The sequence below is a fragment of the Saccostrea echinata genome, unplaced genomic scaffold (assembly GCF_033153115.1).
Source record: "Saccostrea echinata isolate AGI-Se365-2 ecotype Australia unplaced genomic scaffold, CSIRO_AGI_Sech_v1 ptg000015l, whole genome shotgun sequence".
NCBI lineage: Eukaryota > Metazoa > Mollusca > Bivalvia > Ostreida > Ostreidae > Saccostrea > Saccostrea echinata.
Window position 1 is genome coordinate 14,378,462 of NW_026889764.1, and position 13,738 is coordinate 14,392,199.

At 33.5% G+C, this 13,738-nt stretch overlaps 1 protein-coding gene across 1 annotated transcript; it reads left to right on the forward strand.

Moving 5' to 3' along the window:
• The first annotated feature begins 282 nt into the window (after positions 1 to 282).
• Positions 283 to 7,919, forward strand: LOC133187652 (ADP-sugar pyrophosphatase-like). The gene is made up of 7 exons (XM_061323068.1): positions 283 to 292; positions 3,688 to 3,783; positions 4,774 to 4,829; positions 6,980 to 7,025; positions 7,228 to 7,236; positions 7,613 to 7,666; positions 7,782 to 7,919. Exons 1-7 carry the CDS (start codon positions 283 to 285, stop codon positions 7,856 to 7,858), a joined length of 348 nt encoding a protein of 115 aa, XP_061179052.1. The 3' UTR covers positions 7,859 to 7,919.
• The last annotated feature ends 5,819 nt before the right edge of the window (positions 7,920 to 13,738 follow it).

A 13,738-nucleotide genomic window follows, 5' to 3' on the forward strand; every position in this document is an offset into this window, starting at 1 on the left:
CTGCCTGGTGGAGGGCTCCTAATTAAGACTTTTACTCGGCACTTATGGTCATTGATCGTTAAGAATCAGTAAGGGGTCTTTTTCGTGCCAACATCTACATGTATACTGCGACACTGGACCTGCGTTTTTTACGGTCTCATTCGACTGACCAGTCTCCACGTCCCACGTCGGGACCTGTGACTTAGAATAAGCTCCTTAACTGCGTCGTGATTCCAAAACGAAACACTAGAGTCACTGCGCCACGCGAGGCCCTTGACAATTTGTCTGTGTACGTACTCGAAGATGATATTAGGTTTGAAAAATATACTCGGATGTCCGATGGTTGAGTATTTGCGAATCTTGTGTCTTTGTTAATATTCGATTTCAATAAAATTACGCTGGCCTGAGATATTTCACAAGTTCAAACGAATAATATTTGTGAATTAATTTACAATACATGTTGCTGGCATATAGCATCTATGGGTGAAGGGGAACAAAATTTGTGAATTTCATGTTCCCTGCCCCCCTGGGGCCTGAGGGGTGGGGCTAAAACCACCAAAAATAATGCAATCTTTAAAAATCTTCTCCTTTACTCCCAGACATCAAGCAGTCAAACTGTTGACATCATTGTAATAAGCATTGAGCCCTCTACCAAAATTGTGAAATTCATGGCCCCAGGGTCAGGGGTTCTGGCCCCAGGGTGGGGCTATATAGATCATATAGTGAAAGTGCATTATTTCTTTGAAAATCTTCTTCTCTGCTCCTGGGTATTAAATACGGTAACTAAGTACATAGTTATGAAGAGCAAGAGTGCCTCTTCCAAAATTGTGAAATTCATGGCCCCAGGGTCAGGGCTTCTGGTGTTAGGGCGGGGCTCTGTAGATTATATAGTGAAAATGCATTTATTCTTTGAAAATCTTCTTCTCTGCTCCTGGGTATTAAATAAAGTAACTAAGTACATAGTTATGATGAGCAAGAGTGCCTCTTCCAAATTGTGAAATTCATGGCCCCAGGGTCAGGGGTTCTGGCCCCAGGGTGGGGCTATATAGATCATATAGTGAAAGTGCATTATTTCTTTGAAAATCTTCTTCTCTGCTCCTGGGTATTAAATAAGGTAACTAAGTACATAGTTATGAAGAGCAAGAGTGCTTCTTCCAAAATTTTGAAATTCATGGCCCCAGGGTCAGGGCTTCTGGTGTTAGGGCGGGGCTCTGTAGATTATATAGTGAAAATGCATTTATTCTTTGAAAATCTTCTTCTCTGCTCCTGGGTATTAGATAAAGTAACTAAGTACATAGTTATGATGAGCAAGAGTGCCTCTTCCAAAATTGTGAAATTCATGGCCCTGGGGTTAGGGGTTCTGGTATAAGGGCGGGGCTCTATTGATTATATAGTGAAAATGCATTAATTCTTTGAAAATCTTCTTCTCTGCTCCTGGGTATTAAATAAAGTAACTAAGTACATAGTTATGATGAGCAAGAGTGCCTCTTCTAAAATTGTGAAATTCATGGCCCCAGGGTCAGGGCTTCTGGTGTTAGGGCGGGGCTCTATCAACTATCTAGTGAAAATGCACTAATTCTTTGAAAATCTTATCTGCTCCTGGGTATTAAATTAAGTAACTAAGTACATAGTTATGATGAGCAAGAGAGCCTCTTCCAAAATTGTGAATTTCATGGCCCCAGGGTCAGAGGTTCTGGTGTTAGGGCGGGGCTCTATTGACTTTATAGTGAAAATGCATTAATTCTTTGAAAATCTTCTCCTCTGCTCCTGGGCATTAAGATGATAAACTAAGTACATAGTTATGATGAGGAGGTGGGCCCCTTCCAGAATTGTGAAAGCCATGGCCCCTGGGTCAGGGGTTCTGGTGTTAGGGCGGGGCTGTATTGATTATATAGTGAAAATGCATTAATTCTTTGAAAGTCTTCTCTGCTCCTGGGTATTATTTAAACAAACTAAGTGCATGGTTATGATGCATAAGGATGCCTTTTCAAAAATTGTGAATTTCATGGCGCCAGGGTCAGGGGTTCTGGTGTTAGGGTGGGGCTCTATTGATTATATAGTGAAAATGCATTGATTCTTTGAAAATCTTCTTCTCTGCTACTGGAGATTATTTAAACAAACTAAGTGCATGGTTATGATGCATAAGGATGCCTTTTTAAAAATTGTGAATTTCATGGCCCCAGGGTCAGGGGTTCCGGTGTTAGGGCGGGGCTCTATTGATTATATAGTGAAAATACATTGATTCTATGAAAATCTTCTTCTTTGCTACTGGAGATTATTAAAACAAACTAAGTGCATGATTAAGATAGGCAAGGATGCCTCTTCCAAAATTTTTAAATACATGGCCTCAGTTTTTGGGGTTCTTGGGGGGGGGGGGGGGGGGGCTCTATTGATTATATAGTGAAAATGCATTAACTCTATTAATTAATCATTAACTAATCCTGTCTGCTCCTTAGTGTTGAGCTGATAAATAAATTGCTTAGCTATGATGAAGATGGGAGCTTCGAACAGAATTTTTAAATCTTGTGGTCCTAGGGTCAGGGGTTCTGGCATAACGAGGAAGGGGGGGGGGGGCTTTTGATAATATAGTGGAAAAGTGTTAATTCTTTGAAGTCCATAGTTATGATGATGAGGGTAACTCTTCCAAATTTGTAAATTTCTTGACCTTTGGTCTTGGGTTCTGGTGTTAGGGTAAGGCTTTGTTGAATCTGTAGTGAAAATGCATTGTACCTGTGAAATTCTTCTCTGCTTCTGGGCATATTGGAAGCAAACTGAGTAAAAGTTTAAATGATATAAGTAAGCGTATTTCTACCAGATTTTTGAACATCTGGACAATTTGTCTAAGCATTCTGGTCCTGGACAGGGCTCTATTAATTTGTATTCTACTGAGAGAAGTTATTCCCCTTTTCCATTCACCTTTGATAATTAATCACTGTAAATAATGTATTTGAAAGATTAATAGAATAAGATAATTATGCAAGAATGTTTATCGTATAATTCAAAAAGTACTTTCTTAGTTTTAATAATCAGGCAGACCTGTAAGTAATAGATAAATAAAAATGAGACAAAAATAACTTATCTTATTAAAAGTTCTTCAAAGACCATAAGAGAGGTCAATGCTAGAGGTCTTAATATGGGTTTAAAAATAGTACAGAAGCACTAATAGTTTGTTAATAGTCTGCATGGTGATAATGTTAAGTGGGGGATAGATTAGAACTTAAGTTATGAGTTGATACTGAATACTAGACTAATTATTTTGTTGATCCTGATCTTCCTACTTCTCTTGCTTTAGGGCAACAAAGCTTCATCTATCAGTGTATTTAACTTCTAAATTGTTGTATTATACTCAGGTGACCGTTAAGGACCTTGGGCCTCTTGTTTATTACATGTGCAAGTGGGTTACAAATCAATGTAATTTTTTCTGCAACGATTGCAACCCTAATTCACCTTTAAATAAAGAAAGACATTTTGATTTGTTTTCTTAATTCATGTATATGGTTTTTTTTTGATTATTCATGAAATGATAAATTATTTGAGTACATTTACCTGTATTTGCTAAGTCAGTGACTTTTAGGCACTGTAGTCTACCATGCATTGGGTACATGTTTTCTTTTTGATAGCTCAGATAGTAAAACAGCTGGCATGAAATTCCCTGATCTTGTGTCCACTTTAAAGTGGTGGTTTATCAGGCCTTCTTATATTATATAGGACTGGTTGATGAGGGAGAATCTCCAGAAACAGCAGCACTGAGAGAGCTGTATGAAGAAACAGGATACACTGCCAGTGTTAAGCATGTATCTCCAGGTAAATTAATGCTTGGTATATGACAGATGTTTGCAACAACATTTAAAAGAAGTAGACCAGTCTGCTTTGTCAAAGAATTTTTTTCTTCATTCTAATTTCCCAGTTTTAATGTACTATGTTGTAGACATAGAATTGAGCCAATTTAAGTTACTTACTCTAAAAATAATTCTCTGGACTCTTGTATCTGACAAGTGCTTGCAAAATGAAACTAAATGTGGCATGGTATTAGTTAAGCATGTTAAGTGATTTTTTTGAGTAGGAAAACCTTTATATATATATATATATATATATATATATATAAGCCAAGAAAAATCACAGGTATGTAATGAATAACTATATTGCTAAAAGTGAATTATAGGTCCGATGGGTCGGATGTTGTATGATTATTTGTCTGATGAATGTAAAATTATGATATACACAAGTCACTATAATGAATTATTTACTTACTTACTTCCTTATATATTATACTTACCTATCATATAACCCCTGACAAAGTCCATGTTGAATACATGGTGATCAAAATTATTTTTGGTACACCTGAGCCAAAAGCTCAAGTGAGTTTTTCTGTTAAACATTTGCCTATGTCTGTTAGAATAATTTGTCTGGCATGTCCTCTGTTAACTTTTCACATATTTGATATCTTCTCAAGAACCAGCTGGATGAATTTCAGCCAAATTTGGCATAAAGCATCAAATGAAGAGTAAGTCTTATATCAAGGAGAGAATTTAAAATAGAAAATAGGGTAGGATGACTAGGATCATATCAAAATCTTGTTCTCAAGAACCACTGGGCCTTAGCATAGGACAAGTAGAAAATTCATTTATATTTGGCTCTTGAATGAATATGTAAGGCATTTATTAAAGATTTATAATATGTAGTTTACATGTACTTAATTTTTTCTGTAAAAGTTTTATTGTTGATGGGATTCATGAAGCTTGCAAACAATAATATTTTTAATGGCATTTTACAAAGATAATTTTTTTGTTACAGCCTCCTGCCTTGATCCTGGTATAGGAAACACAACTGTTCAGCTTGTGTCTGTAGAGGTAGGGAAAGTAGTTCGTTTTTCACCTTCCTCACCCTCCCCCATAGGCACAAACATATATTATTACCTAACCTACTATATAAATTGTAATTATAAGCATTTTGAACTGTTTCCTGATTCATTTTCATGTTTTTGCAAATCATGAAACAGTCAAAACTGTTTACCCAGTCACAGAATGAACTGTTGCATGGCTGAATTGATCCATTATGATGTCATAATTAATTTCCCATACTTTACAGCTATAATATTGAATTATTTATAAATTGAAGCATTTTCATGGCATCAAATTTGAAATTATCATTTGAAGAGTAATCCTGATACCCATATAAATATATATTCATTTAATATCACTTCAAAGAAGAGGCCAAGAACACCTTTTCTGAGGGTAATATAGGAAAAATGTAGGCCCCTTTCACTCACTATAGATCTTTGCATTAAACATCTAATTCAGCGTGTTATATTCAAAACCTCAAGTCATCTTGATGTTGTTTACTAAACAATACATGTAAACATCAGTTTATTAGTGCAAGATAATACATGTACCAAGAAATAATACAAACTTTTGTCGATGAGTCTATATCATTACTTTAAGAAATTATATAGTAGGTTAGATAATAAAACACTTATTTCATGACAACTCGAGGAACAGTCAAACTGTTGTCCCTCGATAATGGGGAAGACCTGGGAAACTGTTGCCCAGGTCTTCCCCATTACCTCGGGACTGTTCCCCTTGTAGTCATGAAATAAGTGTATACACACTTCTCCTTGATTTATTGCTCAGTAAAAAAAAAATTGATGAAAGATTTGAAAGAGCAATTCCACAAAAGATAACAATATGTGGACCACTGGGTAATGGGAATAGAAATTTTTTTTATAACTGTTAAGCTCTATGTCCATCACGTAACCGTCACAGTAGCTCAGTCAATAGAGTGCTCGCTCCATGATCGGAAGATCGTGCGTTCCAATCACGGCCGCAATTGACCTTCTCATGAGGTTTAAAAATGGCGCCGATCGGATGGGACACATAGTGAGCTTGGTCATGTTTGGGGCCTTAAACAAGTTATATTTATCGCCATATGGACGTCTAGTGTGACCTTCCCTGTCTTCTGTATCTGAAATGTGTGACTTTTGATGTTTTTGGGAGATATAGGAGGTATAGGACACACGATATATTAGACTTTGACTTTATCGTGAGTAGTGGTTACTTTCTATTTATAGAATATGTCACAGAACACCTCAAGTGAAACACGAGAGCATGAATTTTCTTGTGTGTCCAGTTTGTGTTTATTTGTGTGTTTTTGTTTAGTTGTTAACAATTTTGCTGCCATTATGTCGGAAAGAGCCACTAGGGCATCTGCCTCTATGAAAATTGAGTCTAGCCCCCAAAGTTTGCATACCAGTCAGTAGAGCGCTCGCTCCATGTTCGGAATGTCGTGCATTCCAATCACGGCCGCAATTGACCTAAGTCAATAAAAAATAGGTAGCAACTGTTCCTTCGCTATGAGACCTTAAAAACCGAGGTCCTGTGTCATATGCTAGGTTTTGGCACAATAAAGAACCTTCACTGCTCAATGGCCCTAAGTGCCAAGTAAAGGTCTAAATTTGAAGCCCTTCACAGGTATATGGTGACGTCTCTATATGAGTGAAAAACTCAAGAAAGGGTCATAAAACAACAACAATCAATCAATCAAAGACGTATCATAGGTCTGGAATGTTTTTGCTGCATCATTGAAAGACTCTTTTTCTTAACAAACATTTTGATGACTCAATTAAAAAGTTATTAAATGCCCTCAGCTCAGAAGTCAGAAACAAAAGTAACTACAGTGTCTATTTTCCAGCATCCCTACTCTCTTTTTACTAAGTGTACAATAGGACATGTATTTTAACATTGCTTACATGTATTTTGACTAAAATGCCCGAATGTCACTCTTATGGCTCTTTTCAATATAAACTCTTAATGCTTTAGTAAATGCAAGATACATAACTCTTATCTTGCTGAAAAGTTTAATGTTATTGTGCAGAAGGAAAAATGATGCTGTACAAATATCAATATGAAAATTACATCCACAGAATGTATCCAATGAAATATAAAAAATATATTGCGTGGAAACTATCTTTTGTATAAGATATTGTGGAATTTCTTCTTCACAGATTGATGGCAATGATGAGAAAAATGTCAATCCAAAGCAGAAAACAGGTTAGTGCTACTCTCTCTGTCTTTGATATTACTGGTTTTTCACTTTGCATAAAAATATCACTCTCTCTCTCTCTCTCTCTCTCTCTCTCTCTCTCTCTCTCTCTCATCAAAATCTCTCTCATGAAAATGTCAATTTCAGTCACTGATTTTCTTTAAATTATTGACTATTAACAGTATTTCTTTTTTTTTTCACTGGTAATAGATGAGACAGGTTAGTGGGTTTTTTTTTTTTTGGATAAAATTGAATTATTTAATTTTTTTAAATAATAATTGACATTGACAATGATTATTTCTGTTTTTTGTGTAATTCTTTCAAAACCCTTTCTTTCATACAAGAACAATTCTAACCTGATAACCCATTATGAAAATTTAAAATATGTGTCAGCTTTAAATTTACCAGGTTCTCATACCAGTTAATTTGCATTTTATCATTATTGCTAGCATGATTTGAGTGTAAAAATATGTTTGAAAAGAAATAAATAAAAGCTTGTTTTCTAAAACATAAGTTCTTACACATTTTTGATATTGTTGAGTATGATTTAAGCTGTGTACCAATAACACTTATAATTTAACATTGTTTAATGTAGAGTTTATAGAAGTTGTTTTGATACCACTTGATGACCTCTTAGAAAGACTGGATGGTAAGCAGTTGATTAACATTTCAGGAAATGTCATCACTATACTGTTACTGTACATGTACTGTTAATGTTTTAGTCATTGCTGTATTGATGCATTACATGTATATCTTTTCTTTAGAATATTCCAGAAATGGACACAGTGTTGATTCACGAGTTTATTCATATGCATTAGGCCTACAGCCAAGGATATCTTGAATCTTTGTACTTATTTATTCATAATTAAGAAATAAATATATATCTTTACCAACTGTTTAGTGTTACAATAATTAAGCTTGATACATGTTAGTAGATGTTTGTTTTTGTCAAAGAAAGGTTTTCTTTTTGATATTTAAAAAAAATTGTTGTAATCACTGTACTAATTAAGTGCAGTAATCTAGTAGAAGAACGTTTAGAAATAAGGCTGAGGTAAGACCTGACATATTCATTTGGTGCTAAAAAAGTCCTGAAAGTTTTTTTTTTTTTTTTTTTTTTTTTTTTTTTTTTTTTTTTTTTAATAATAATTAAGCTGTGTGCCATTTAAAATGTATTGTGCAATTTATCTTTTTTTGTGGAAAGCAAATAAAAATTATGCTTTTTAGAGATGGCCAGTTTATAAAATGTTCATGTATTGTTTGGAATTAGATACATGTATCTAGCTAAATGCCATGCTCATACAGTCACTTTTATCTACAAGAGATGTTAAGAAATCGTATAAAGGATTAGAATCTGGTTTAGAATGATTAACAGAAGTGAAGGAGAAACTTCAGAAGTACTGCACAAAAATATATTTGAGAAGTGGTGTAAATCAGATGTGAATACTTAAAAAAAAAAAAAAAATCACAAAATTTTGCAAAATCTGGAACATCTAAACATACTTTTCAGCACTTTTTTTTCAATCAATCCCATTGATAAAGTTCATGCTTTTTGGCATCAAAGAAGCTGCTTTTTGATAAACATTGGTCATTTGCAAAATTATTTTATCAAAAACATTCTCATTGTACATGCACTTACATGTAAGTACTCCAAAGCTGATATTAAGGAAATGCTTTAGTTTCTTATTGACAATATCCATGTAGTGTTTGGGGATCAAATCTTCCAACAATCTTTTGGAATTCCCGTAGGCCTCGTTATTAGCAGACCTATAAATGTTGTATTGATATGAAGCAGAATTTATTCAAAAACTTCGAAATGAAAAGAAGTCTCTTGCTGTGGCATTCATTTCGACATTTAGATGCATCGACGACGTTTTATGAATTAATGATATTCATTTTCATTCCTACGGTGATTCTATATATCCCTTTGAACTCGAGGTGAAAGAAACCACAGAGTCTTACACATTTCTTTCATATTTGGATATTTTGCTAGAAAAAGACATTTATAGCAACCTTACAACAAATCTTTATGATAATATTGATGATTTCAACTTTTCTATCGTACGCTTTCCTCATTTATGTAGGAATTATCACCTGCATATTGAGTCTATGTCTCCCAGTTGATTCGATACGCAAAAGCATGCTCTACGTACAAACAATTTCTTTAACACAAGCTATTGACAAATAAGTTGATGATATTAGGATATCAACAGTTCTATTTAAAGTCAACATTTTGCAAATAATATGGTCGATACAATGACCTTGTCAGCAAATGCAATCGATCATTCAGTCGAATCTTGACTGACTTTTTCAAAAAAAAAATTTAGACAATTATTTTCACATTGAATTGTCTACGGAATTTCCCTTTACCCTAACATGGTGGGTGTAACAGGCCAGCAGGGGGTGCTCACTCCTCCATGGCATCTGATCCCGAATTTGATGTTTTTAGAGTTCAATGTTTGCTCTGCTCCCATTTTGTATTGTATGGACTTTTGAGCTTTAGTAAAGTTCGTTATCTTCATATACATGTATTTCATTGAATAATTCATGTAGTTTGACATCCCTTGCAAATTAATTCACTCAAATGAGACCTTTGGATGCTGTTTAAGGGCAATTTTTACCTTAAAGTGAACAATTGCAACATATTTGTTATTGACTGAGGGCGAAAGTACATGTACGACCTTCCTCCGATCGCAGAGGAAGCTAGCGCTCTACCGACTGATCTATCGTGCGGGAAATATAAATAAAAATTGAAGAACTCAGTCTATGTTAACGGAGAAGTACGAATTTTAAATAAATTAAGAAATAGTAACACTGAAAGGCTGTATTTATCTCATCTATATTCATTAGTAAAATCTTCTTTTAAAGATTCATTTGTAAGGCAAAACAATGTGTTTTTATGTTCTGTTAATATAGTTACCAAAATTCAGCAAGTACCCAACTGTGACAATGCTTTAATTAAATTACAACCATGTCAGATTTCATAACATTTTAGTATTAAACTGAATACATTAAATATTTATACAGTCAATTAAATGACGTTCTAGAATTTTATTAAATTTTATAACATATCACAACGTGACTTTAATAGTACTGATTAATCTTTATCACGTTACATAACATGAGGTTTTTAATTACACATCCAATATCTTTTAGTCCACGTTTCATCACAACTATAGAGATTTCCAGATTTATAGGGATAGAGAGCATGTTGCCATTTAGTGCAATCTTCAAATTTAGATTTAGAAAAATAACTATTTCAAGTTTTTTTCTTTGAATACGTGGCAAATCGAAGACCATCAAAACTATTCCTGGTGTATTTTAATTTGCTGACACTACCGACTTCTTTGTCTTCTCTGGAGCACGGAAATTAATCCGTGGTCTGCACTTTGTTAATTATAAAAGATTGAATGCTATAACCTTTTCATAACGTTTGCTATTCACAACGGTAACTATTTCATATATATGTACTATGCATATGACAAACCTTTATTGGAGACATTTTGTACATTTACGCTGATTCTGCTTTTCTTCCTTAACAGTTAATGTGCTTGATCTTATGAAGCCAATTGATGAATAAGACTTTTTTATTTATTTATTTATTCTATTTTTTTTTTTTTTTTTAATTTTTGAAAGTTGCAGATATTTCTGTCATGTTAGTTTCGTAAAATTATTGAAACGCATTTTATTTTCATTTGCAACATGTAAATCCTTCTCAACCATTCAGGCATTTTGTCTTAATTAAGCTTGAGAATTTTTTTAATTATGAATTGGCGTTCATGTCCGTCCGTCCGTCTGTTAGCTTTTTCGTGTCCGGCTCATAACTTTAATACTATCAAGCCTAGAATTATATTATCAAACTTGAACAACTGATACATCTTGGGTAGAAGGTGTGTCGCACATTAAAAGTAGGTCACTCTAACCTTTAATTAAAAAGCTATGGCCAAAATGGAAAAAGTCCTGTCCGGCTCATAACTAGAAAACTATTAGACATAGAATCATCAAACTAGGCCAATTTGTGCATCTTAGATAGAAGGTGTGTCGCACCCTACTTCAAGGTCACCATGACCTTAAATTTAAGTGAAATTTAAAAAAAAAAAACTGTCTTCAATCATTTAAATCACACAATCCCAAAAGATGTAAGAGTATGGCAGTAAAAGAAAAGTAAAGAATAAAAGTAATTTGTTTTGATGTTTTATTAGGCTGTAGCATTGTTAATCAATCATAAAAACACAATAAACAAGCTGCAGATGGGCATTTGTTAAGCTCTAACATAACCATTTGAGAAATACATGATGTAGTATTTGTTATAATTAATACCTATACCACTGGAAATGTATGTACATCAAACATTATAAGGAATGGAATAATCACTGAAATCTTTGTATCAAAGTTAACATGATTTTCTTGCACTTTAAACTGTTTATGATAATTGAATAATATTTGACGGGCGTATCATACTGTGGCGGGTCACTTTATTTTTTTTTTTTTTTTTTTTTTTTTTTCGTTTCTAGGATTAGTATACTTGGGAAGGAGGACATAAATGACAGAAACGTTTTGTTGAAGGATTTTCAAGACGTTCAACAGACAATTTCTATGTAATAATCACCGAGACCTCCTTGTCGTTAAAATTAGACTATAAAACTATCATTACCGAAATGATTAAATCGAAATAAAAGAAATGTGTTTGTTGGTTTTGCTGTAATGTATATACATTACTAGTTATTGACACAAATGTTTTATGAGTATTTTCATTAACATGCTATGGCTTATCGAGGGTTTTGAGTTAACTGTACACAATAAAACATAAGTGAGTTCTGTTAAATTAGACATTACGTAGAATTTTATTGAGAAATAAACATATGAGGGTAAAGTGGACTTCAAAGGCTTATTGAGCTAGTAATAAACCACACTCTTTCTTATTGAAAATCTGGGTACATGTAAGAATGGTTAAGTGCTCTGCACATAAAACGGGGTTTATTTTTTCAACGAAAAGTGCATCTGTTTTCAGCATTCAACTTTTCTCATCAACGACGCTAATTTGTCCATCTGCAATAATTTACAAGAATCTGTGCAGATATTACGAATAACACTGTCTTAAGTCATAAACCTGATGAATTTCCTTGCCCAAAATATTTTTCTTAGACCATCAATAGTCTATTTATGTAGTGTTACAACTCTCATTTTAAATATAAAGTCTATGAAAATAACTATTTCTGATAAATTTGGTAAAACTTGAAAAAGAGAAAAAAATCTCTATACCAACTTTTAAAAGCGAGAGATGGTAGGTGCATTTCACTTAATTAAAAATTCCTGTATTATTGAAAATCATATCCTTAATATACCAAATTATTATTTCTGTGATAGAAGGGTTTCTAACTTAACCATTAACAAAGGATAATTTCTTTCATATCTGCCTATATCAATAAACGCTCGATAAAGATTTATCGCACTCTTCAGAATCTCAAGAAAAGAAATTAAAATCAATCTATTTTTTTGGAAAAGATGTTAGACTGGAATGTTGTAATACGCTACTGATTAAACATTTTTTTAAAAAAAATATTATAGTTTCAAGTAGTTGCCTAATGCATTGTGATTAATCAAAGTGGAATTCATCTCAAGTGGATAAATTCTTGTATTTGACTGGATGATCTGAATTAAAGAAAAAAATTATGACAAAATATACACTCATTATTTAGCCTTACCAAACGATTATGTATTACACTTTTAATTATTCTATGCAATGTGCAATGTTTTAACATTAATATACTAGTATTATATCTTAGCCCTTACCAAAAACTGCCTCCTACAAATATTTGCTGCAAGTCTGCTGCAGACATTGTTGCAAACTTGCAGCAATGAAGCTAAAGAAGCCATGACAGCCTATACAAAGCCTTTCTGTTTGCACAAAGTTTACAGCAAACATTTTACCATGCAAATGAGGTCTGCAGCAAACAATAAAAGAATTTTCCAAATATGGAAACCCTGCTGCACCCTTGCGGCAAAATTGCTGCAAACATGCAAATATTACTGTAAATTTGCGACATACATATCAGTTATTGTTTTTGGCACATTTCTGTGTAAGCAGCAAGTTCGCAGAAAACCATTGCCTTGACCTAAGTTATATACTAATCGATCCCATTTGTTTGAAACAATGTAAGTTTCTGAAGTGTTATAGTCTTCTTTATGTTTCTAGACAATGTTTCCGTACTATTTATAATTAAAATGTAATATAAACTGTTTAATTCTGAAATAATTTTACACACTTTAAAGAGATAATTGTTTCATATTAATGTAGTGTTTGCCAAATTACACCTATTTCCAGAAATAGGATTTTTTTGAAATGTGGTAGATATTCCTAACAAAATACTAAAACATCTAAAGCTTCATTCAAACTTTTCAAAATAATAAATTCTGTGTTAACCTCAGTACAATCTTCGTTTCATGAACTGATATGACTTATTTAGTGATCTTGCTAACACTGCAAACATTCAGTTTGGTAAATGCATTCTACCAAATTGCTGTGAACAATAAATTGGCATGTATGCTTCTTGTAATGCTCCTGCAAACATGTTGAGTTCCTGCAAATTTGCCGCATGCTTGCGGCAATCATCTGCGAACGAGAAAATTTTCTTCCTGCGAACAATTTTCTTTGCTGCAAACTTGCAGCAGACTTAATTGCAGCAAACACTACAGTCATGGGAAATGCAATTGTACTCCTCTC

What these genes read in the sequence shown, in the direction of transcription:
- LOC133187652 (XM_061323068.1), top strand. An exon ending in TGTTAAGCATGTATCTCCAG is followed by an intron (nt 3,784 to 4,773) that starts GTAAATTAATGC and finishes TTTTTGTTACAG; the next exon opens with CCTCCTGCCTTGATCCTGGT. An exon ending in TTCAGCTTGTGTCTGTAGAG is followed by an intron (nt 4,830 to 6,979) that starts GTAGGGAAAGTA and finishes TCTTCTTCACAG; the next exon opens with ATTGATGGCAATGATGAGAA.